The sequence below is a fragment of the Mauremys reevesii genome, linkage group 2 (assembly GCF_016161935.1).
Source record: "Mauremys reevesii isolate NIE-2019 linkage group 2, ASM1616193v1, whole genome shotgun sequence".
In the NCBI taxonomy this organism is placed as follows: domain Eukaryota; kingdom Metazoa; phylum Chordata; order Testudines; family Geoemydidae; genus Mauremys; species Mauremys reevesii.
In genome coordinates this window covers 40,833,664-40,861,068 of record NC_052624.1, presented here as the reverse complement: position 1 = coordinate 40,861,068, position 27,405 = coordinate 40,833,664, and the positions used below count along the sequence as shown (strand labels likewise).

The following is a 27,405-nucleotide window of genomic DNA, read 5'->3' as shown; positions in this document are numbered from 1 at the left end:
TGAACAAGGAAGAATCATAATTAGAAAATATTACTCATTTAGGCCCTAGGTTTGCAAATGGATCCACAATGGTGGCCCTCATTGCTCATGCCGAGTCCCATTCAGTATCCCATTCTGGCACAAGGGACTGCTTATGCAATCCTGATTACTGGGCCCAAGATCTTAGATCTTTCTCAAAGCACAGAATATTTGTATAGGAAATTTTGTATCGATCCTTTAGACATATGTAACAATGGGTTGGACAGAGACATTGCTCCTATCTCCAAGTAAGGAGTGGCAGGTGACTGCAGTAGCCCAATAATTGTGACATTCAGAATCATAACTCACTCCCTCGTTCGCCCCATGCTTCATGAGAGAAGCAATCTGCTAGTGGCCAACACCAGAGTACTTCTCAATCTGTGACAGTTCACATCTGCTGGCCAGCCACCATCCTGCTCTGCACAGGGAGAAGAGGGAGTAGAGGCCGTGTGAAGCCTGCTCTGCCATCCATGTATAAGCTGGTGAAACAGGCTGCCCATGCAGTGGAGTGAGGGAACACCTTACATCTCATTCTGTCTCTGCATGGGGCAAGTGACAGTCTCCCAATCTGTGAATATCTTACTATGGGTACATATCATTTATGTCTTCCACCCCTTCCATCTCTCACTCTCTTCCCTAGTAGAATGCTGGCATTCATTTTAGAATATTCAAGTAATGGAGAAACTCAATGAGGTTTTTCTCTAAGCCCTTATTCCTGAGAATATCTATTGACATCAGTGGGAATCTTAAAAGATGTCCCCTCTTCTTTCTTCCCCCGCTTTCACAGCTTAAAATGTATTTTTCCATCCACATGTTTCATCAGGAGAAGGGTTTAGGCACCGGATACAGGTTTAACCCCCAAACCCTACAGGCCCCAAGGGGCTGAGATGTCCTTCTGGACAAGTGGTATCCTCCAATCTGATGAATGAGAATGGGTGGAGCCCAGGGGTCAGCCATTCTAACAAGAGGCAGTGCAGGCTGTGGAGCAAAATGGATCTATGGGAAACGGTGCTTGTGAACACTCTAGTGTGTGTGTGTTTTGTTTACTCAAAGTGATCTGTAGCATCACACCTGTCTCTTGTGTGTGCCTTACTGTATGAGCATGCAGTATATAAAGCTGCACACTGCACTGTTACACTGATTTATGGGGTTGGGACTATAGTCTGGGCCACTAACTTGAGATCAGAAACACCTGCCTGCTCTCAAACTAACCCTGGACGAACAGTGAGCAAAAATACATAAAACATATTCAGACCTTCCTTGTCCTAGTAAAAAACAGTCTTCTTTAATCCCTCCCTTACATTAATGCTGTTGTTCACGTTAAGCCCTTTCAATTTAAAACCAATAATTATATGTTGTTTTTTCTTAAATGTTTCAGCAACTGATTTCGAGGTTCTTCATACGTTTTTTGGTAAAAATAGCTCAGTACTAACTGAGTGGTTTTCTTTAAGTTATTCTATGGATAGCAGTTATGCATTTCTTTCCCTCTAACTACCATGAGTTTACTGATAAAAAGAAGAGAATAGGGATATTCTAATATATGAACACGATTTTTTACAAAAAATAAAATCTCCTGGAATTAACCTGTGGTAGCGAAACTATATGCTGGGGCTGGTGGATCTCATTGCTTGTAGAAGAGGGAAAACTCACAATCCTCTGGGTGTTGGGACAGCTATGCTACTGAAAGAAAAGAAACTTTGGGTAACATAAAGTTGCCATAGTTGCTCCTATGCAATCTCTCTTCTATCCACTTCTGGGGCATGGTTTGGATTCTATTACTTCTGAGTGATCCCTAGCGCCTTTTCTTCACTAAGGAGTATGCAAGGAAACAAAATGAAGCAGAAAAGCCCCTCAAATCCAAGGAAGAGTGCAGCCATGCTGCTAGGCGAAGACTATAACAGGGTTCAAAACAGAACTAGATACGTTCATGGAGGATAGGTCCCTCAATGGCTATTGGCCAGGATGGGCAGGGATGGTGTCCCTAGCCTCTCTTTGCCAGAAGCTGGGAATGGGCGACAGGAGATGGATCACTTGATGATTACCTGTTCTGTTCATTCCCTCTGAGGCACCTGGCATTGGCCACTGTCAGAAGACAGGATACTGGGCTAAATTAACCTTTGGTCTGACCCAGTATGCCCATTCTTATGTAGAAGGTAGTGGCCCCACTGATTCATGTGTTTGGAATGAATAGCTGTATGCAAGCAAAGGCCAGGGTTGTGCAGGTTTATATAGGCTTCCTAGAAGACATACTGGTTTTACTGGCCATGAGCCCCATCTCTGCTGAGCTGCTTCAAACTGCTCCCCCCTGGGGAACGTGTGTCTAACGCTATAAGTGCTTCTATCAGGACCATCTAACCACAGTTAAGGGGTTCCATGTTAGTGGGTGGAATTAAGGATCCCACTTTCCCTGTGACTTTGGTAGCAGAGGTGAATGCTTCATAGATTCATAGAGTTTAAAGTCAGAAGGGACTAAGAGATCATCTGCTCTGATCCCATGTATGTCACAGGACAATAAATTTCACCCAGTTGCCCCTGATTAAGCCCAACAACTTGTGTCTAGCTAAAGCTCGTCTTTCAGAAAGGCACCCATTTTTCTCCCCCCCCACACTCCAGTTCAATGGGAGATGGAAGAATGGGGAAATTGGAGGGCTTCCCTTTCGGATTCATTTTTTTCCAACCAGGCTGCTTTAGCAATGTAAAAATGGACTTCTGTTGTGTCTCTCATGAAATCCTTTCTTCAGGTTCCCAGCAGTGACCCTTTAACTCCATGCCATTGGTCCAAAACAGCCCAACTGCATTGATCTCCAGGACACATGGCAAAATCCATCTTTGTGAGCAGGTGCTTGGGGAGAGTGAGGCAGATTAGTGTGTTTGTTTGCTTTTAGGGTTTATGGGCTATGTGGGGGCAGAGCATTGGTGAGAGGTGTTTACTAACTGGGTGCTGCATGCAGGATGGAATTTACTGCTGTTTTTTAAATGTATTCTTAACTGATGGCATGGTGCCTAGATAGTGGAATAGGCTTGCTTATTTTTTTTTTAATTATACTGAAATAAAAATAAGTATGGTTAAGATTCAGTTTTTAGTCCCTTGGTAATTCTCATCTCAAAGTCAAGCCTGCTCACTCAAACTTTTCCCACATCACATATTTCCTCACACTAGAAACCCTACAATTCTGCAAGACAGAGGTCAATGACTCCTTGTTCATGGAGAGCTAATTACTAGTCTTTGGACCTTCCAGATGCATATTTGAAGTTGTAGGGCATCAAAGATGGTGACACACATACTGATTACCACTGGATCATGAAACAATTGGCTATAAGGGAAGCACATCTCCATTTTCCTGTCAATAATTTTGACCAGAGCAGTACACCATTAATATATGGAAAATAATTAATAAATTAAGCAGATCCTTAGTGGTTTTTTTTTCCATGGCTCACGCTATGCAGACAAAGCTGTTCTATTCAGGAGAGACCCACGTTACACAGCAGCCAATAATCTTTATGGTAACACTGCAGTGAAAATGTCATTTATTGTAATGAACACAGATCATAAGGTAAGCCCCCAGCTACCTCTCCATTATTTTTCATTATACTCTTTCTTGCTGTGTTATATTTCAAGAGTACTTGGGGAATTATACCAAACTATACTTACTAGTCAGCTCTTCATTACTGAGATCATACTGTTAAAATGTAATTGAGCAATCAGCAAACTGCACCAGTTATTGAGATAGCACAACACACTGTTCTGATATTTACCTTTCTTTAGAGCCAGGTTCTCAAAACAAACTTGACCACAAATGGGAACAGTATCAGAACACAAGTAGACATACAATATTTATAGATCATAAGCATTTTGAGAAAAGGACTGTGCTCCCTTTGAACTAACAAATCATAACAAATAATTAATAAGCGCTTTGCTGGCTGCATTTCACCTGATTTCATTTTCAACAGTCCTAGATGAATTTGAGGTGATGAAGAGCACGACCAGGCAAGATGAGCTCACAGCCGTTACAGCTGGTGAAAGCCAGCCGAGAGGACTTTGGTCCACTGCTGATGTGAATTGTTAAATATGTCCCACTCCATAAGAACAAGATGCTGATCACCTCTAACAAGCACTGGTTAAACCTTTGCTCATTTAACATTAAAGACCTTGTCCAATTTTAAAATCTTCACTGTTTGGGGATGGCTATGGAGAAGACTACAGTGGAACAAAACTCTGGCACCATCTGATACTTCTGACTTCCTGGGTCTCTATCAACCTGGTTTCAAGGCCTAATATCCTCAATGTGCGGCTCTCCTTCCCAAGCTTTCATTTAGATGCAGTGATGGTGAACAATAGGCTTGATTCTGCTTCCAATAAAATCAATAGAAGTTCTGCCATTGACTTCAGTGAGTTCAGGACTTGGCATATAATGGAGGAGAAACACTCTACACTTGAAGGAAGAAAATGCAGTCTGCACATTATATAAAAAGAAAACATTTTACAGAGATAATATCTCAGTATAATTTTCCTGGAAATCACTGAGAATTTGTATTTCACTTAACTACTGAATAAAATGGCTCAGAAGTGCAAAGATAGTATTTTCTAGATTGTTCACAGTTAACAACATACATAAATACATTGTTTTGTAATTTGTGTTAACTCAGGCATTTTTTGAAAACTAGAAAAACAAGCACCTCTTTATGATATCAACCAAGTACCACGCTCATCATTATTTAAATTGTCTAGGCAAAGTCACTGATATGCAGTTTCCATCATCTAACTATGAAGGTAGGAAGACTATAATGGAGATCCAGCTGTATCACTGCAGTCCCAGGTGAAGAATTGCAAGACTCCAGTTGCATGGATTTTTTGAACATGTTGCAGAGGTGATACATGCGGGCCTCTGAATCTAGTGTTTCCTATAAAATGTTTCCGTTAACTTTCAGCATGTGAGATTGGTACCCTGAAACATATAAGAGTACTCTGATCTGTTTGCTATGGTCCATGCTGCGCACATTGGATGGCAAACAGCTGGCTACCACTAGCAGCTGAAGCATGCCCCTCCCCTCCCCTCCCCCACCCCAGCACTTGCAACATAAAGCTAGTGTTAAAATAAATCCTAGCTGGTGTGGGGGAGAGAAGAAAACTAGAGAAAAAGTTTTGCCAATGGCTCTGTATCTCAGAAGATACTTCATTCGCCTGTCAATAGCATGGGGCTCAGGAGATACATTTATTGACAACTCACTGGCTTTTGATTCAGTTCTACATAAAGCTCTTTCTATGCAATTAGCATGCAGATTCATATGACCATGAGTTCTGTAGAGAATTAATAGTTCTACTAAACCCCCATTTGCTCAAACTTTTCAGACCTATCACTTTGGTGATTTAAAAGCCCCAAGAACTGACCAGCTGCTCCAATCAGATAATCAGCAGCAATTCCCATAACTTCACCCTACCAGATTCTCTTACATTAGGGTTTGGGTATCACTGGGAAGGATTCATGGAAGCTGCTCCCATCTCTAAGTTGGGCAACTGACAGAGTTTTAATGGACCCTATACCAGTAGAGAATAGGTATAGCAAATCAGAGGTCAGCCTCACTCTGTCCCTGCAGCCTACACTGGGTCTGGGAGTGCTGTCAGATGCAAGGCCCGGAGGTGGCATACATAACCAGCAGGGAGTTTCTTTCTTTCTGAGGGTGTATTCTCTATTGGCCACTAACAGCCCCTTCGTGCCTCCGGAGTTGGATCTGACGAGACAATCCAGCTTCTAGTCTGACCAAAACTATCTACCATACTATCCATCAGTCCAGCCTTGGGATAGACATCCAGCACCAGCACACATCTGCATTAGTACAAATAGTACTTACACTACCATCCCATACTGAAACAGTCACTTTTAAAGTGCTCTCTCTAGTTTATTTTACTATATTGCCCTGGGGTTAGCTTTCTGGAAGCTGCTCATCTTTACAAATCGGGGTGAATAGGGAGGAGGGATAGCTCAGTGGTTTGAGCATTGGCTTGCTAAACCCAGGGTTGTGAGTTCAATCCTTGAGGGAGCCACTTAGGGATCTGGGGCAAAAATCAGTACTTGGTCCTGCTAGTGAAGGCAGGGAGCTGGACCTGATGACCTTTCAAGGCCCCTTTCAGTTCTAGGAGATTGGTATATCTCCAAATATTAAATTAAACAGCCCTAGATCTCATTGCACCCCCCCCACTTCTGCAAGATCACAGATCTGGATGGCTATGTATTTCAGTACTAACATGTACGTGTCTCAAGTTGGCCCAAGGAAAATGTCAGAGCATGTGTCCACATCTGGGCAATGAGGAGATGCAGTCCCAGCTGAGCTCTATCATCAGGAAAGGCTATGCTTATGACTTGTATCTGAGCAGCTGGTCCACTGGGTGCCACGTGAATCAGAAAACAGGGCTAGGAAAAGAGAAGGGGTCTCACAAGATGCTGTTCAATAAGGCTCAGGACCCAAAACAATTGCTCCAGTGCAGGGAGGAAATCCTGCCCCTTTTGTAAAGATTGTGCTTGGATTCTTGATGTTCAGGCATTTGTGTGTTAGGTCTTAACTATAACTATAAAATATGGCTCCGAGAATAGGTATTATTTATCTCTTTGGCCAGGTCTTCACTGCCAACAAGGTGAGGGGTTCTGTTTTTTTTTTTTTTTTAAACAGTGAGATAACTAACCCATGGTAGCAACAGTGAAAATAGGGTTGCCATCTAATCACACAAACCCAAACACCCTTGCCCTGAGGCCACGCCTCTGCTCTGCCTCTTCTCTGAGACCCCACCCCATGCTCCCTCCATCACTCGCTCTCCTGCACCCTCACTCACTTTCACCAGGCTGGGGCAGGGGTTTGGGTGCAGAAGGAGGTGCGGGCTCTGGGAGGGAATTTGGTTGTGAGAGGGGGTAAGGGATCAGGCTCTGGGAGGGAGTTTGGGTGCAGGCTCTGGGCTGGGGCGTGGGAGGGGGTGAGGCGCTTACCTCGGGCAGCTTCCAAAAGTGACCGGCACATCCTTCTGGCAGTGGCCTCTGGGGAGGCAGGGGGTCTCCACGTGCTGCCCCTAAATGCAGGCACTGCCCCCACAACTCCCATTGGCCGCAGTTCCTGGCCCATGGGAATTTCGGAGTCGGCGCTCAGGGCGGGGGCAACACGCAGAGACCTCCTGCCCACCCCCAGGGGCCGCAGGGATGTGCCAGCTGTTTCCGGGAGCAGTGCGGAACCAGGGCAGGTAGGAAGCCTGTCTTAGCCCTGCTGTGCCACAAGACTGTTAGCACCTAAAATCTCCTGGTTTGGCTGAAGTAGCCTCTAGGAGGTAGAGCCTGATTACAGGAGACTCCCGGCAAAACCGGGAGGGTTGGCAACCCTAGGTGTGGAGGGTTTCAAACTAGGTTTGAAGGGAGGAGGTGACAAAAGCCCGCCAGTAGGTCTAAACATCTCAGAGTGCTAAATGTTGGGGAAGTGGAATAGCTAATTACAATAGGGTCATAGGAGCAACAAAAGGGAAAACAGTGTGGGACTCTGGAGTGCTTGACATTTTAGATGTTCATACAAGTGGAGGAGTATGGGGGGAAAAACAGGAAGTATCAGTACACAAGCTAAATTATCACCAAGGATACAATTTAGTCATGGCGGTCACAGCTTCCGTGACTTTACCGGACCTCCGTGACTGCTTCAGCTGTCAGAGGCTGAAGCTGGGGCCAGGACTGTGCACCCTATCATGATGGTGAGGTTTGTAGTAAAGTCACAGACCGGTCACAGGCTCCTATGATTTTTTGTTTATTGCCCGCAACCAATCCATGACTTTTACTAAAAATATTTAGTAAAAATTTACTAAAAATAATCATGACAAAATCTTAACCTTAATTATGATTTGCTTGGGATCACAGAGACTTGGTGGGACTGGAATTCTGGTATAGAGGGGAATAGCTCATTCAGGAAAAACAAGCAGGGAAAAAACGGAGGAGCTCTTGCATTGTACATCAAGAACGTATTGACTTGTTCTGAGGTCCAGAAGGAAGTGAGAGCCAGACCAATGGAAAGTCTCCGAGTAAAGATAACCTGGGAAAACATGGGTTACATCATGGTAGGGGTCTACTGTAGACCACCATATCAGAAGGAGAAGGTGAATGAGACATTTCTAGAACAAGAGACCTGGTAGTAACAGGGGACTTTAACTACCCAGATATCTGTTGGAAAAGCAATACAGCAAAACACAATGTGTCCAATAAGTTCTTTGACTATATTGGGGACAATGTCTTGTTTCAGAAGGTGGAGGAAGTAACCAGAGGGACAGTCATTTTAGACCTGATTCTGATTAACAAGGAGGAATTGGTTGGGAATCTGAAGGTTGAAAGCAATTTGGGTGAAAGTGATCATGAAAAGATAGATTTCTTAATTCTACACAAGTGAAGGCATGAGTGCAGTAGAATGAGAACAGATTTTTAAAAAACAGACATTAAGGATGTCTACACTGCAGCTGGGAGCGAGTCTCCAAAATCTGTGCTAGTGGGGCTTGCACTAGCATGCTAAAAATAGCTGTGTGAATGTTGTGGCACCAGACGAGGCTGGGCTAGCCATTCGAGCTCAAGCTTACCCTATCCCCTGGGTTTGAGCTCAGGTGGCAAGCCCGAGTCTCTGCCAGTGCTGCAACGTCCATACAGCTATTTTTAGTGTGATCGCTCAAGCTTTGCTACCACAAGTCTGTCTATCCGGCTCAGGAGGCTTGCTTCCAGCTGCAGCATAGACATACCGCAACAAACTCAGAAAACTGGTAGGTAAGGGCCCACGGGAAGAAAAGCTAAGGGAAAAAGGAGTTCAGGAGCGCTGGCAGTTTCTTAAGAAGACAATATGAAAAGCATAAGAGCAAACTATCCTGATACGAAGGAGAGAGAGGAAGAATAGTAAGAGGCCAATGTGTCTCTATCAGGAGCTCTTTAACGACCTGAAAATCAAAAAAGAATCCTATAAAAGGTGGAAACATGGAAAATTGCTAAGGATTAGTGCAAAAGAATAGCATGAGCACGTAGGGACAATATCAGAAAGGCACAATGGGGCCACGATTCCTGACTGCATGCCCTAGGTACCACTGTAATGCCAATTAAAAACAATATACTCTGTATTCCCAGCTGGTGTAAAACCAGTGTCGCTCCACTCAAGAAAATGGAGCTACACTAATTTACACCAGTGGGGATCTTGCTTCAGGGAGGAAAACAAAATTAAGAAAATACGACCTTATCTTATTTTTAAATGCTCATCTGTTCTCTCTCTACGGTACACAGACTTGGGATCTGATCCTGCAAACATGTGAGTAGTCTTCACTTTTCTTTTTGGACTTACTATGGCCACAGAGGGCAGAAATAATTTAAACAAGCTAAAGACAAAGTAACCCGACTTTACTTATTTTTGGTCTTTTCTAGGGAAGCTTTACTACCTAAACCCCTACTAGCTTTCCACTCTAGTTGGGCCATGACTATTTGCTATTACAGCTCACATTGTATCTACACTGAATCTACATTACTCCAGTACTGGAACAGGTCACAAGGTCTCATTTAACTTGGTTCTTAACTCCATCTTATTTCCAGGCAGGAACTGACCGTTTTACAGCAGATTTTCTTGCAGTTCTTCTGCATAAAAATTAAGTTTAAAAAATTATATAGAGTAAGGGGAGGAAAAGCCCATTTAATAATTAGTTTAGAATTATTGCAATTTGTGTGTGTGTGTGAACAACAAAGTGCACATGCTGCAATGAGAAGTTTACAACACCTTTCAGTACACAGGGAAAAAAGCCATTTTCTTGGAGGTGATGTGCAATTTTTACACACAAATGTGTTCATCCAAAGCCAACCTACATGTCTCTGTACCTTATGCTCAATTTTTTTCTCAGTGCCTTAAAACATTAAATGCTGTCCGACTCCCACATCATTAACTAAGAAAAAACCCACCACTATTTTTCTTTTACAAAATTCTTCAGTGGAATTTTATTCTTATTTTCATAAAATACTAAAAAATTAGAAATCGGAAAGACCTATTGGTTAATAACCTATTGACTGTCAATTATCCTGTGAAGTGATAACAATGAGCTAAGCTTTGTCACAAGAACAGAGCCTATTGTAAGAGGCAGCACACCCGCTCCTGTAGCCAAATTCCCACCCCCTGACCCCCATTTTCCATAAGCAGTAAATTACTGTCTTATGCCAGCCAAAAATTATGTCCTGTCCCCCTCCCACAGTGTCTCAACTGTGCTGGCCAGTTGTTCCGTGTTTAGCTCTGCTCACTCCTGGATCCCAAGTCTGTATCACCTGTGAAGATTTTTTACTCCCTTGCACAGGTAGGTAGTCCAAGCCACAATTTAATTTTAACAGAATGAAGCAGTTGCATGTTTATCCCCCAGGTCTGACACACTATAGGCCCAATCCTGCAACCCTTATTTGTTTGAGTAGTCACAATTAAGGGTTTGCTAGTTTGGGCTGGAAAAAAAAAGGCACAAAATTGACACATTACAAACATAATGAAATTGTCTGCTCACTATGACCATCAGGAAGGGAGACAACCTAAAACTGCTCTGACTTATTTCCAGGCCTTGAGTTAAAACTACGATCTCAAATTGTCCCAAATGATTCTAGAGGAATCAGAGCCTTTGCCAATACAGCAGCAATACAGACATTACTATTTTCTTTGCTGTTGAAAAGGAACACCCAGTCATGCTTTTTAAAAGAAAGTTTGTTGTGCCGGTGGCTGTCTCCTTTTTGTCTCCCTTTTCCCCATTTTTGTCTCTTGCAGACTGTTTTCCCCTGTCATTGAAGTTTGTGCCATTCTACCCTCTATTCCCTGCTTATTCTGTATCCTGGATTTCTACTTTTACTTAACTTTCTCTGTTTTTCTGTTATTTCTTCACACTCTCCCTTGCCTAATCAGCTAGTTGTCTTCATGTATTTTCACTGGCTCTTCCCATTTTTCTTGCCTTCCTCCCTCTTCCTGTTTCCCTCAACTTCCTGGTCTTCCCCTCACCCCCACACTTACCTCTTCTGTCATCCTTTTCTTGTTTCTATTATAAATTCACCACCCTCTTTCTCTCTCCTTTCAGATCCTTCTCTTTCCAAATGATTCCTCCTTCTTCCCCCTACCTGCCAGTGGTTGGTCTTGACAATATTACAGGAACAACTCCTTTTGAAAAGATGCAATTGGAAAACGCTGCAAGAATAACTGTTCTCCTGGAATATTTGCCATCAGAGGGATGTGGTACTCCCAACAGAGGGGTTTTGGTATAATATGTTTTAGTGTATTTCACTGCAGTTGCCTGAAATAAAAGGCAGGAATTTTTTCAAGTATATACTGATTTCTGTATTTTATATGAAACAAACCATCTTGGCCCACCGGTGGCTTATCCTGATGGCCTGGGAGCCAAAGTTTGCTAACCTCTGAATTATAGGGTCGGCTTATGAACGGGTTATAAAAAATTTCCATTTTTACTTATCCGCCGGGGGGAGCAGGGGGGTCAGCTTATAAACGAACCAGCTTATGATCGAGTATATACAGTAGGTATGAAATAACAGTTATTACTGGCATCTGTCATATTTGAAATTACTGTGTAAGACTTAGTATTGGCAGTAACAGATGTTGCATAAAAGAGTGTGAAATGATGTCTTTAATAGAGTATCCTTTAAGGAAAGCAACTTCTTCACTGACAGTCATTCAGTAACACAGAAGGTAGTTTCCCTGAAGATCTTCTTCGTTCATATGGTGTACCAGAGGTAATTAAAGGAGCTGGTGATTTATTCTTTTGCTACCATGTAATTGAAATTTCTAAACCTATTAATGATATTTTAAGTATCAGCAGTTATGGAACATGATTAATTCTAATAAATTTTGGTTAAAACAAAAAGAGTAGTGACTAAAATTATAGAAGATATATTTGGTGGTTAGAGAATATTGTAAAAACCTGCAAACGATGTACACAGCTTACCCCATTATTATGATTCGTACATGCATTGTTACTGAAAGTACCATTGCCTATTTCCCTTGCCTGAAAACCGCTTGCAGTGTTTCACTATTGGTAACTATGAAAATCTTTGTACATAAAAGTTATATACCTGTCATAATGCAGCACTGTTGATTAGTAAAGTAAGTTGTAGCTGACAAAATATATTTTGTTAAAATGAATGTGTTTAAGGGTAAAAAAGTATGCACAAAAATTTCAAGGAATATCAATGTTTCACATATTTCTGCCACCAGATTAACTAATCCAGCAAAAAAGATCCTTGATATGACATTTACTGATTGATGAGCACACAGAGCTGAGACCCAAGCATGAAATTTTATTGCTGAAGACATTTTCATCCGCAGCCAAATCACCAGGGAAACACTTTGTCAAACAATTTCATTCTGCATGGCGACTCTGTGACAATATCGGCAACTTAAGATTTTTCTGTTTTTTTCTATTGCATCTACCTGTCTATGCTCAGAAATATTTACAGTAGCACTGCAATTCATGCGGATGTCCATCTTAACACCCAGGAATAACTGAAATAGTTCATGGTGTATTTCAACAGTAAATTAAAAATAAATGCTCACAAGTTGTATATTTTGTATAAATGATACAATATATTGTTGGCAGAGTTTAATACCAATCCCCCGTGCTATCCTAACAGCAACTGATTGGATATTTGAGCAGCTGCAGGGTTACAAACCGCTACTTGCTTACAAGAGCTCCATCTTGGTATTAGCATTTGGTCCTGGCTGGGAGAGAGGGATGACTGGGTCTAAGAACATACAACCCTTTCTGTACGTTAACACTGACAGCTAGGGAACAACTTGAGTTTCCACCGAGGAACAAATGGGTTAATGACAGAGTCTGCTATCCTTTTGTTACTCTTGGAATTATTGATAAGTTTTAGTCCTGCTGATTGCCTTAAATCTTCTAATTATTTTGTGTTAATTTTCCTGATTTTTACTGCAGTGGCAATTGCTCTTAAAGGTGACCAACAATTCTTTCAACAAAATTCCCCCAGCAGTAGCAATATGCGCTGCATGTTCTCAAAAGCGAAGCTAAACTCTGCATAATGGGACAAATCTGAATAGCCAAAATATGCAGATATGCACATAAAATAGGTAAGTGCTTATGCAACTGCACATACAATTCCATTTTGATTTTGTAAGATTTGGGCACACAAAACCTAAGGCATGTTCTAGCAAGACAGCAAAGACTAGTTGGCAGGCCTGAGGGATGCTGACATCTTTTTACAGGTGCAAGTGCATATTCAACATAGTTGGAGACTGTGGGTGAAATCTTGGACTCACTGAAATCAAAGGCAAAACTCAATTCCCACTATATTCAATAGGATTAGAATGCCTCCCTGTAGCTTTAGGGTTAAATCCTCCAAGCACCATTTGTAACACAGAATGCAAATTTCAAAGCTGGGGTTAAAACTGAAAGATCCATTTTCCAAAAAAACCTCTCTAGGTACCATCAACATTTTACCTGGCAGTTCACCAATGGCGTTGCTCCACTGGCCAATTTAAAGGACAGAAGATCCAATGCCTAATGCTAGCTGCCAGTCAGCTTGCAAATAAAAGGCCTGCATCAGCTTGCCACTGAGCATTCACTGCCACCATTGCTATCAGCACAGAATTCTCTCAAGCCCCTCCTGCTGCCAGTCTTCTCACCCATACTCCTGTGCAATATGTAAATATTTTTGCTTGGAAAACTGCATGTAGTTTCTGAACAAAGTAACACACTGGATCATGCCTTGAAGATGCAAGAATGACACTCATCTACTTGCCTGAGTTAGAAATATATCTAAATATTTTAGCTCATTGGAGAAAATTAACATCTACATAATACTGTCAAATTTTACAGGAAACCCTTCCCAAAATTTCTCCCTCTAATTCTAAAAGTCAAAATCTTATGCTAAATCCTGCAGAGAGTCCTTATTCAGACAAATCTCCCACTGTTTTCTATGGGAGCGAAGACAAAGATTTGGCCCAAGATTTTTAACCTCAACCCTCTAATTGCTATTATTTTCAACTGATTTTTTTTAACCTGAATAATAAATTAATGAAATTAATAATAATAATTCTGGGCCAGATTCTCTCTTGCACGGATACCTGCTCAGTAAATGAGAATGGGGGCCTGCTCTCATTTAGGGACCAGATATGGAGATACGACAGCTGTCAGAAGAGAGCTGTGCTCTGCCCTGTCTTTGACACTCTCCTAGTGCTATGGTAATCATGGAGTGGCTAGTGCAGGATCCAGTTCTTACATCAGCTGAGAGCTTCTATCCTTCTCTGGAGAACTGTCAGCTAGCCTGCTATGGAAAGATTCTAGCTCTTTTGTGCTGCCTGATCATTAAGTTTGGAGGATGGAATCTGGCTGATTAACCCTAAACATAATTACAACACAAATTCACCTCCTAAACTTAGTAGTCAGATTAACATTTTAAGCAGTTGGACACTTAGATGCAGAAAATTTTGCATGCAAAAAAATGTAGTGCTGTTTTCAGCAGTCCAGCTGAACTGCCAAGTACAACTAAAATTTTTTTTTTAATGTTTACCCTTGAAGTTTGTTTGCATGATGTTTTGGGCACCAACGTATCCAAATGCCCACTCAAGACTTACGTTCTCTGAAACTGTAGTCTTTCAGAAAAAGCTACTCCATCATAAACGGAAGAATGAAAAAAAAAGAAGTGATACCACAGATATACTCCAAACAGAGATCCCTAGAACCTGACAAAGGAAGAAAAGCAGTTAATTCCATCCAGTCCACGATGGAATTTTCCATGCAGATATAATTTTGTAGAGCAGTATTTAGAAACGATTGTGATAGGTGTTATAGAAAACTCTGAAATAGATAAAGACGACTAGGGGCCCGGACTGGGTTATGTAGTTTACTCTCAAAGAACATCTGCTATGTTTAATCCAGTATTTTAACAACAGTGTTATGGACTGTGATGTAGGTCAGTACTTCTGACACTAAAATAGTACCCTACTGAGTAGTGCTGCCACTGCTTTTCTGCCTATTACATGTTAGTGATGACAAGCAGAGGGCTGCACATGGATAGACTTTTCCTGATTCTCCTGTTGTGTTCCTGTGTAAGGGGTTCCCAGCCTCGAGCTGCTTTGTTGCTCTCTTGTATGCAGTGTTACGACAGTCTGCTAATCACTTTTCCTGGATCTGTCCTTTATGATCTTTGGTTTTGTTGATCCCCACTTGGTTACCATATTCCCATTTTCTCCTGTTGCCAGCAATACAATGTTCTTCACACTCCAGAAGGTATATGGCATGTGGCCAGCTTCAGTGGCTCTCGTATCTCACAGCTAGATTATGACTTTCTTTTTCTCTTCCACCAAAATGTATGAATACAGTCTGAGATAGTAGCTACTGTGTTGGGATGACAAGCATACAATGCCTTGGCTTGCTTAGCACTAATGATCTTTCAATTCTGCTGCCTCCATGGCCCACTTACTGGAATACTGGTCATGAGGGAATGTCACTTTGCAGACCACAGAGTGTCCAAAACAGGCTAGCTCCACTAGGAATCCCTGTGGTTTGAGGCAACCAGGATATCTGCACTGTTTTGCTTCCCAGTGTGCCAACCCTTTGCAGACCACACTATGGCATAATGCCTGTTCCTAGTATGTATAGTGCCTGAGGATCTTGATGGAATGGTGTTGATGTGTTAGGAATCCATTCCCATCACGGTGGTGGAATTTTTGGTCTAAGCCTTGTCCCACCTATTTCCTTATCACTCAGCCAAACATAGAATGGAGGTGGCTGAGCTGCTGCACTTAACATATTTTTAACAGACCACAAAAGAAAGGAAATGTCTAATTGCTCACTAACATCCACTGTCTCTGTTTGCTGTAAATATACCACAACTATGAGTGACCATCAGTGAAGACTGGTACCAAAACCCCTAAAGTTAGCTCCACTATTAATGCCAGTAGGTAACTGCACATCTTACAGAACACATATAAATCATTCAGTAATTTCTTTGCTTGGGACATGCTAACCTTTAAAAAAAAAAAAAGATTCCCCGCCCCGCAAATAGAGTCAGATTTTAGGGCCAGAAGGGACCACTGTATCATTTAGTTTGAGCTCTTGTATATCAGAGGCCACTACCACCACCCAGCGCCCACACACTAAACCCAACAATCAAAGTGGGATCTAAGTATTACAGCCCCACATAATACTGGACTATTCTATGACACAGGCAGAGAATAGTAGGGACTGAGGTGCACCAGAGCTGCAGGCCTCTGAAATGGCTGGGGCATGATTAAATGAGTTATAGCCAGATAATCCTGGCAAGTGACCAATGCCTGAATGTTGCAAAGGAAAACTGAAAACGCCCAAGGTCACTGCCAATCTGACCTGGGGGAAAGTTCCTTTCCGATCCCACATAAGGTGATCAGTTAGACCCTGAGCACATGAGCAAGAACCAGACAGGCGTGCACCTGAGAGAGAGAATGCTTGGTGCCTACGGAGAGCCCTGGTCTATCCCACTCAGTGTCCCTCCTCCATTCCCGATGCTTTAGAGAAAGAGATAAACGCTCCCAGAATACACTGGGAGGAAAAATCCCTTCCAATCCTGACACTAGCCAGCAGCTCACTGAGACCAGGAACCATGAGCTTTATGAACATAAAACACAAACTGGAAGTGAGCGCCAGGGCTGTTGTGCCCTGTCCCATACCACAAGCAACCTTGCCATACAAATGCACTCAAATTTGTTGATCTCTCTCTCAAAACTAATTAAGTCTTTTTCCCCTACAATTTGTATTGGGAGGCTGTTCCAGAACCTCACACCTCTGATGGTTAGATACTAGTGTCTAATTTGAAGCCTGAGTTCGTTCATGGCCAGTTTATACCCAGATGTTCTTGCATCAACACTGTCCTTTAGCTTAAACAGTTCTTCATTCTTCCCGATATTTACCCCCAATGTACTTCTTAAAAGAAATCATACCCCTTCTCAGCCTTTTCTCCCGCTACATTAAGTGAGCCAAGCTCTTCCAGTCCCTGTTAAAAGATTGGTCCTCCATTCCAGTGAACATCCTAGTAGCTCTTCTCTGCACCAGTTCCAGTTTAAATTCATCCTTTTTAAACATGGGCAACCAGAATTGTACCCAGTATTCCAAATAAGGTCTTACCAGTGCATTGTACAATAGCATTAATACTTCTCTATCTGTATTGGAAATACTTTGCCTAACACATCCTAGGATTGCATTTGCCTTTTTCAGAGCCACATCATATTGGTGGCGCATAGTCATCCTGTGATTGACCTACACATCCAAGTCTCTCCTCTCTGTCACTTCTAGGTGATAATCCCTCAGTTTGTAGCAGAAATTATGATTTGACCCTAAGTGCCTGACCTTACACTTTGGCCTATTGAATTTCATCCCATTTCTGTCACTCCACTCTTCAAGGTCATCCAGGTCTTCCTGTATAATAGTCCAATCCTCCTCTGTACTGATGATGCCTTCCAACTTTGTATCAGCAGCAAATTTTGTTAGCACATTCCTACTATTGTCAAGGTGATTAATAAAAATATTCAATAAGATTGGACCCAAGACCAATCCTTGAGGAGCTTCATTAGTAACCTCGCTCCAGTCTGCTAACTCACCTTTCAGCACCACCCATTGCCTTCCCCACTCTTTAGCCAGTTTCTTATCCACCTGACAGTGCTTGCACTGATCCTCAGCTTCCTGAATGTAACTAATAATTTCCCATGTGGTACTGTGTCAACTGCTTCACTGAAGTCCAAGTATGTTCAATCTACTGTAATTTCTTTGCCAAAAAAGGAAAGTTATTTTTGCAAAAAAGGAAATCAGGTTAGTCTGGGATGATGCACCTTTGGTAAACCCATGTTGCATTACATCCCCTTTACCATTTACCTCTATTCTTTCTGTCACTATTTGTTCTAAATGCTTTCATACTACTGAGGTCAGACTAAAAGCCCTGAAATTGCCCAGCTCACTCCCCGCCCCACCACTTCCTTAAAAAAATAGGTACAACATTAGCTATTCTCCAGTCATAGCTCTGAATAGATTAAAAATCCTTGCTACCTGAGTAGCAATCTCATGAGCCAGTTTTGGTATTTTGTGATGGAAATTAAATCTAGTCCCCAAGATTTAAGTGCATTAAGCTCTTTTCAAGTTTTTCTTTCACCTCAGATGTGGTGATTTCCATTTCTAGACTCTTATTTCCATCAGCTGTACTGCCTTTATGTACATGTTCCATACTATCATCCTTACTGAAAACCAAGGAAAAAGTATTAATTTAGTTTTTGGGCATACCTAAATAGTCTCCTTCCCAACCACACTGCATAGCAGCCCAACCTCAGAATTCCCTATTCTCTTTTTATTTATATAACTGAAAACACTCTTATTATTTTATTTTCCTTGGAAAGAGCTAATTTCAGTTTGACTTTTAGCAATTCTCACTTCATTCCTACAATTTTCTAACTTTCATGATGTAGCTTTCTTTGTTCGTTAACCCCCTTTTCCATTCCCCTTATTCTCAATAACCTTTTTGAGGTGGTTATTCATCCAGCTGGGTATAGAGCTTTTCCCTTCCAGTTTCCCCCCTTTCTTGGGATGCAAATTTCAGGTAGTTTTTTTGATAGCTGATTTGAAGAAATTCCAAGCCTCCACATTTAAGACCTTGAGCTCTTCAGTCCAGCTGACTTCTTTAATTAATTCCCTTGATTTCCCGAAGTCTGGTCTTTTGAAATAAAAAAAATAATAGTTGATGACATGGTTTTGATTATCTTTCAATATAATTTAAATTAAATCAACTTGTGATTACTCAATCCAAGGTTATTTCCTATGACCAGCTCTTCTATCATGTCCTGATGACTTGATAAAACTATGTCCAAAACTGCATCACCGCTTGTTTGCTCAGTGACCATTTGATGAAGAAAATGGTCATCTGTCACATCCAGGAATAAGTGGGCCCTACACAAATTAGTGGTATTTATTTTCCATTCTATATCCAGGAAGTCGAAGGCTCCCATTATGAGAGTTCCCAAAAGTACTTGTCTCTTTAATAATGTTCAAGAGATCACTATAACTATTCCAAGTCTGACCTAGGATCTATAGCAGACCCTAACACTATCCTAGTAGAACTTGACAAAAATGTCCCGAAGTGATTTTGACCTAGATTCTTTTTGTTCATACTATCACTTCATATTTCTTTACAGTTTACTGCTTCATTGATGTACAACATTACACCAACACTGTTACCTTTATTCCTATCTCTCCTAAACTGCACATATGCTTCAATGACTGTTTTCCAGTCACGAGTGCTATTCCACCATGTTTCTGTAATACCTACAATATGTGGTTTGACTTCCTGTACAAATTTTTCCAGTTCCTCCATTTAATTGCCCAGACTTCTTGCTTTCATGTACAAGCATTTCGGTTGCTTCCCTCAGACCTCTTCCAGTTTTCTAGCTTGTGATGTTCTGTTATCCCTTACTATATTTTCAGTTAGCTGATTTTCCTGCTTCTGTGTACTGAAGTCAGGTGTGGAGACTTCACGAGTCTCTCCCAACCTTCACAGCTTAACCATTAAACTCAACAGTTATAATGGAATGCAACAAAACAGAATTTCAGTAATAAGTGGGATGGCTTTCCAGTTTAGGTTCAACCCTTGGAATTCCAGTCCTCTCAAGTCTAACCAACAGCAGCAGCTGTCAATTTCATTCACCTCGCTACTATTATTCCAAAAGGCAACATATAATTACTTATAGCTAACTCAACCACAGCTGCAGTTCATTATTAATCAATATAAATAATTCCTTGATTTTTTAAAATTTATAAATCAAGTGGAAATACAGCAACATACTATGAAAGCTGAAAGTTATTTTAAAGAATTTTCATCTTTATGAACAGCCTAGAACAATTAATGTCAACATATCTTTTGTAAAAAAAAAGTCAAAGAAAACACATTAACACCATGTGTTTCTGTGTTCCAGAGTACAGCTTAAACAAAGGTCATGATACTACTTCTTTGGATCAGCCTATACAGACACTCAAGAGGGAAGATACTGCTTTACAGAATTATGCTAATATTCTTCCACTTTATTAAATTGTACCACAGCTCTTTAGAACAGGGCCAGCCGGAAGACTTTAGCTGGACCTTAGCTAATAAACCTTAGGGCACACATACTAGGTGCCAATATGTTTTTAAAATGAAAAGGATAGAGATTATTGATTTATTTGGATTATTCACCAAATAATAATTCTTTAAAACAACTTAATTATTGTTCAATGTACAGTCTCTTTATAATAACGAGTCTAGCATTAAGATGCATTTTAAAAGAAAAGAAAAATTATTAGACGTAGGAGCTCCACAGCTGCAGATGACAACAATGATGAAAATCCAAAAGAAATTAACAAGCATAATTAGTGCAACACCCCCATCAAGGCAGCAGCACTGGAAGCATTAACAGAATTAAAGATTATATTTAGATGACTGCACATGTATTTTCAATCCTACTTCAAACCTGTTAATTAATGCTTAATATATTGCAATTTCCAGTTGAACACCAGAAATAGTATGAAATTAGAACTCAGTACTTATTCATGAGATCAAATTTAAAGCAATTCTTTCCAAGATTACAAGGCTGATTCTCCTCTCACTAAATCTTGCATAGAACAGGAATAACTCCATTGAGGTCATGCTGGCATGAAAGGAGAATCAGGTTCTAAGTCTCAATTGTTCCCTACACAGACTCCTGGGAATATGCTTAACTGGTGCAAACTTTCATAGTACAGTGGAGCTATGACAATTTACACCAGTTGAGGATCTTGCCCTGAGACACAGAAAGGACCAGATGCTGTTAAAGGTTAGTGAATTACAGCATCAAAATTCTTATAATCTAATAAATTTGGGGGAAGGGAGAATAGAAGATACAGCCCCTGATATCAACTAACTGGAGAACTCTCAAGCATTCACCTAATAAGAATGGCTAACAGTAGTAAAATGACAAAGAAGAAACAGGGAAGCTCACAATTTACTGATGATTCAGAAAATTAGCTGAAGCACAAATTACATTGCTAATAATATATAGTAGGTAAAGACATCAGAAAATTAGATTAAACTACTATGGAATATCTGCAATGAGATGTAAAATCATTAAAATATATTAAACAAACTTGCCAGGCAGCACTCATGTGGACCGGCATTTGAAAACTAGTTGCAGGCCCTAAATACGAAGCACTTGAAATGGAATATCAATTTTTAAAAAAAGGAAAAAAAACAACAAAAAAACAGCCCCCCCTTTTCCTACCACACGCAAAACTTAAAGAAGAAACAATGAACACCTCAGAGACAGAAATAGCATTAATAACTGTTTCAAATTCCCTTTTACTCCTCCCTCTGAAGAAGCAATGTTTCTTATCTGCAAGTGATATTTCTCCCATGGATAAATAGAACTACAGAATTTTGGGTGTACCAATCTAGGTGAATTGAAGCCTCTTGGCATCATCCAGATTACGAATATCGTAGCATTAACACCCTTTACAGGCCAGGAAGGGATAGGCTGCCAGATTTAGAGAGGTGAACAAAAGAAAAAGCCTATCCTCCCCCATTCAAACTGGTGAACAAGGAAGAAGCATTTAAAAGCTCAAAGACAAATCCAGAGTACAGAGAAAACCGTCAGTCTGGATGGACGATACGTTTCAGGAGTAGAGACAGTGATACAACAGACGAGCAGTGCAAAGTAATTTAGCAAATATTAACAGCTAGAAAGGCAGAACCACCACAGAAGTATCAGCTGGGGAAATATTACAGGTAACAAACAAACAAAAATATCACTATTCTCCAAGTGGGGCAGGAGGTTTGGGTGTGGGGGCACTTACCGGGGCACTTACCGGGGCAGCTCCCATTTGGTGTGAGGAGTGCAGGTGGGAATGTGTGTAGGGGAGTGCAGGAGCTCCCGTTTGGTGCTCAGGGTGGGGGTGGGGATGTGCAGGGTGCATGGGATGTGTGTGGGGGGGGGTGCAAGAGTCAGGGCAGAGTGCTGGGGGCATGTGAGGGGGTGCAGGTGTCAGGGCAGGGGCTAGATATGTGTGGGGTGCCAGAGTCAGGGCGGGGGTCATGGGGGTGGGAGGTTGAAGGAGTCAGAGGCCTGGGTGCGTATGAGAGAGGTACAGGGCTCAAGGCAGAGGGCTGTGTGTGTGGGGGTGTGTGTGTGTGGGGTGGGGTGGGGGTGGGGTGGGGTCAGGGCTCAGGGCAGAGGGCTTGGTGATTGCCCCCTCAGAACTCCCAACCCCTCACTCTTTGTCCCCTGACTACCCCTCCTGGGACCCCTGCCCCTAACCGCCCCTCAGGACCCTATCCCCTATCTAAGCCTCCCTGCTCCTTGTCCCCTGACTGCCCCCCTAGGACCGTACCCCCTACCTGTCCCCTGACCCATATCCACACCCCCACCCCCGACAGACCCCCCCCCCCCCAGACTCCCATGCCTGTCCAACTGCTCCCTGCCCCCGACAGAACCCCGAACTCTGGACCCATACAACTCCCCTGCTCCCTGCCACCCCCAACCCCTCTCCACACCCCTGCCTCCCGACAGCCCCCCAGAACTCCCAACTCATCCAACCCCCAGATCCTTGTCCCCTGGCCACCCCCTCCAGAGACCCCTTCACCATAACTGCCCCCAGGACCCTCTTTGCTCCCTGACCCCTATCCATCCCCACCCCTAACAGACTCCGGGACTCCCATGCCCCATCCACCCCCTGCTCCCTGACTGCCCCCTCCAGAGACCCCGCCTCTACCCCCTCGGGATCCCAGCCCCCATCCAACCCACCATGCTCCCTGTCCGCTGACTGCCCCCATCCCTTATCCAACCCTCCCAGCCCCGGACCCCTTACCATGAGGCTCCAAGCAGAGCCAGATACACTCAGAGTGCTGTGTGCGCGGCGGCAGAGCTCCAGCTGAGCGGGGAGTGTCTTTCCCTCCCTGTGGAGCCAATCACTGCCCCGTGGGAGTGTGCAGCCCCGGCCCCCAGAGCACTGCGCGTGCGACAGCAGGGCTCCAGGGGAAGGGGGAGAGCGGGGGAGGGGCTGGCGGCTTGCTGCACTCGGCCAGACGTCGGCTTGCCATGCCGGCAGGATTTTTAATGGCACACTGGAGTCCCGGCAGGCCACTGCGTACTATTAAAAATCGGCTCGCGTGCCGTCTCTGGCACACATGCCATAGGTTGCCAACCCGTGCTTTATACAATGCAAGACAATATGAAGATGCATTTTTTGTCAAGAGAATACTTCATTAACTGAAAACCTAACTAACTATGATAGACAGTCCTACTATAATCACAATTAAACATTTCTAGCAAAGGTTTAAATCTGAATTTGCTTTATGCCAATGTTCTACTCTGTACAGGATCTACATATTTGTATCTATTTCTTAAGTAACTGATCAATAGTGAAATATCAAATAATAATTATAATGAAATAAGGATAAGCCTATATTTATTATATAAAGCTTGTTTGTTGAAAACAAATAAAAAACCCTTCATCAACTAGAAAATTCAGATTAGACCTTTTATTATTTTATGAACTGTATAATCGCTAGACTAAATGAAGGCTTCATCATTTTAATAAAATGGAAATATATATTTTTAAATAGGATATACACCAATATCCTAGAACTGGAAGGGACCTTGAAACTCTGGGTTTAGCAGGCCAACGCTCAAACCACTGAGCTATCCCTCCCCCCAAACTGTGCTCTGTCAAAAACGCAATTGTTATTGGATGATAGCACTCTCAGATAAAAAAGGTCTCACGTATGGCATAACTACACAGAGCTGCAATCTGAGGTATGTGGAGTACTGGGAACTAATCCCACAATCCCCAACAGTCTGAATCAAAGGAGATACATCTGGACAATGTCAGCTAAACATATAAATATGGTGACTCACTGAGAGGATAATAAGATATCATCTTTTATTGAATAGGGAAGCGTGATGATGGATACCCTTAAGGATGATGGATATGCTTCAGCTAGAGTGAGAATTTCTGCTAAACATATGAATATCTGAGATAGGTTTGAAAAATATTTACAGCTTTCAGATGCAGCTCAAATGGTATATCAAAGGCATTTCACTATATCACTTAACCCAGGCAAAAGTAAGAAAACACTTCTATTTGTCATCTTTTAAAATAAAAATCCAGTTATCCAAAACACATTTTTTCTACTCTCTAACATTAGTATTCCGAAGCAATATATTCATCAATGGTCTTCTGTCCTTTTGCCTCACTACTCTGCTCCTTCCAACTTAAAAACTATACATGTTTTCCAAACCATCAAAAAAATATAACCAGTGGCTATAAACATTTTATTTTACTTTTTAAAATGTTGGAATTACAAATGCCGGAAATATAAATAAGCACTAGGGCCACTACGTGTTGTTAAAAATAAACTCTTTTATATCTTTATATAGTTTCTCTGAACTTCTATAACTGTCAGAATGGAGGAGAGCAGCTTTATGGATGCAGGAAAACTATTTCTTTCCTTAAGTTCTAGGTGCTTCAAACTTCCTGAACAAACAATGTCCTGAACACATTTAAACATGAAAGATAAAGAAAAGACACTAAGATTATTTAAAATGTAGACTATGGGTCAAATTATTGTCAATGCAGAAGGTAGGTACGCAGAGACAAACTCATATTAGCTGGGCTTTAAAGGCCACATTCTGAACACAGCAACCAGCCTAAATAACTGGGCTGGCCACTGGAGGAATCTTTTACTCTCAGGCTCATGAGTGGCTGCAGAGTTGCTCCATGTACACAATTCCAGATCAAAGGCTGAAGTATCATCCAAGGGGCATTATGCAGCCCCAACACTGGGAAAAAAGAAAAATCCATACAATGGGCGATTTTTAGTCTGAAGACCTAGCCCCAGTCCCATGCCTCAGATTCTTCATCCTCTCTTCCTCTGTCACCCAAGGGTACACATTCCAGGCAAAACACCTCCTTATCCAGACCCCACACAGCAGAACCACAACATTTCCTCTGCCTAGGGAACTTCTGCATGCGCAGAGGATAGAACTAGATTTGCCTCAGGATGTAATTCATCCCATTCCACACAAAATATGAATACTCAAGCTTTGTGCAGGGGCTCTACATGGGGTTGGAGAGGGGGAATTCTTCCCCATAATAAACAATCAGACTGTGGGGCTACAATGCAGCCACTCCCAGTCCCTAATCCAGGTCATTGGAGTAAAGTATCAATGGCCACTACTGCAATTTACATGCAGGATTTCCATGTCATTGGATTCACTTAATGTAGTAACCCATCACTATCCCTGACATGGCTGCTCTCCACACACCTATATCCTTACCACGGGACTTAAGATGAATAAAGAGTGTTGTAAAAATTCTTCATGCACAAGTGAATTAAGTAACAGAGCATTTAACAAGCTGTGCAACACACATACACACGCACTTCCTCCCCTAAAGTTTTCTTCTGTGCATGTTCTATATGCAATTTTTCAATAGTTCTATCTTTAACTGAAAAACCTTCACCTTCCCAATTAAGCAATGTTCTTGCCATCTGTGATGATTTGGGAAATCTGTGCAATTTATGAATTTTGTGAGAGATTATGAACTCTGTACAAATTTGTACCAAGTTGCAAACTTATCTTGAATGTGGGGCTAGTAGTTTTCTCTGTTGTTCTTTCAGCTCCACATTGCAATGAAAACAGGGCAGGGGCAAGGGCCTAACACTAGAGGGTCATTTAACTTAATTGCTTGACCACTGAAATGTAATTGGTCTTCTAGACAATAGGTTGGCTCCCAAGCAGGAAAACTGGTTTAGCAGGGAAGGTCACCTAGCAAAGAAGTCATCTAGTAGTGGTCTCTGGTCACATGTTGGGGATGACAAGGGAATCATCTCACAGAGGACACTGAAAGGTTGTTTTTGCTGACCCAGATCAAGAGGAGGAGGAGGAGGAAGTAGTACATATAGAAGCCAGATGAGGCACAGAACTCAGCCTACAGAGATGGTAGATATTCCCATCCCCGCCCACAGACTCTCAAGGGAATGGTCAGATAGTGAGGGGCATTGCATGTGTGATGTTGGTTGTTTTCTAAATGTTCTGTAATCTTTTGTGTTCTATTTTTAAAGTAAAATAGAAATGGTGTTAGAATCTGGGTTGTGTATGTGTGTGTTATATGCTTTACAATAGAACATGCCTCCTGAGAGAGGCAAATGGTAACCCCGAAGGCTCACAACTTTGGCTGTGTTTAAACAATTGGAAAGGTGTGTTTAAGTAATGGTGGAGTCCAAAAGGTCACCACCAAGCCAAGGAGATAGGCAGTTGGACAGTGGGTTCCAGCCCTCAGGAGAGGGTGCCAAACAGAGGCTTTGAGTGTGTGCCTAAGCACCCCAAAGACTGGGATAGTGAGCTTTGTTCAAGCTTCAGAAGCTTGACACAACCAGGCAACCAGTGACTGGGTTTCCTCACAGCAGTCTAATGAATGACTGAGCAGGGGTGCTTAACTGGGAGCTATGACACAATCCATAAGGTGAGACCCTATGATAAATTATAAACCTCAACCATTTTTCTATATGCCTGTTCCAAAATGATGTTATATTTTCTGTTTTTAAACAATGGAGGGAAAAAGTATTTACTGTTCTCCCTCTCCATACGGTAAAGAAAGCTGAACAGACTTTCTTCAAACTTTGAGCATACACCACTCAATCCAAATATGGAATTTTTTAGCCTTAATGATGACTGTTTTGAAAAATTATGGGATTATAACTACAGTGGACTCTACAAATATGACCAATGTTAACAACCAATCTTAACTCTCTACAATCTCTACCGGTGTGACCACTTTTATAGACAAAACTAGTTTTCTAAACTGCAATTTCATTTCTCCTAGAATGGATCCATGAACTGAAATTGTAATTCATGGAATTTATCTGTCAAACCCCAATTCAGCTGAATGAAGGAGAATTGCCTCTTATATTTTTGGTGAAACTAAAAGCTTTCCAAGTCACAATCTCCCCCGCCCCAGATTACTCAACACACTACCCTTTACTTGAGGATAGATCTAGTCCTTTGTTTTGAAATAAAGTTACTCCCCACATCACTTTTTAGATATGACTTCTTCCCCCTTTAAACACATATATTACTCCTGAGTAATCAGGAAGGCATTAAACTAAGATCAAAAAGGGAGGGTAAAGAAGGGAAGGTATGAGCACTCAGCACAGAATCAAGATGTTGATAACAAAATTAATCAACAAACCAAAGGATACAAAGAAAAGAAATTCTTTAACTGTCTATATACTATATTCCTAGGAGCCTTGGTAACAAATAAGAATTGGTCATTTAGGAGTACAAATTCAATCTAGTTGGTATTACTGAAACCTGGTGGGATGATTTGCA

General features: G+C 41.8%; 1 protein-coding gene across 11 annotated transcripts in view; it reads right to left on the bottom strand.

Moving 5' to 3' along the window:
* The window catches only part of RSU1 (Ras suppressor protein 1), a 190,241-nt gene that overhangs the window by 10,957 nt on the left and 151,879 nt on the right, over positions 1-27,405 (bottom strand). For 2 of the 11 annotated variants that reach the window (XM_039528015.1, XM_039528005.1), the window contains exon 9: positions 3,563-4,451. The exons of 2 other annotated variants lie outside the window; for them this stretch is intronic. In XM_039528015.1, coding sequence (XP_039383949.1) covers positions 4,328-4,451 — 124 coding nt within the window. In that variant the 3' untranslated portion in view covers positions 3,563-4,327. 7 more of the 11 variants (XR_005595240.1, XR_005595241.1, XR_005595243.1 and 4 more) reach the window with 7 other exon arrangements.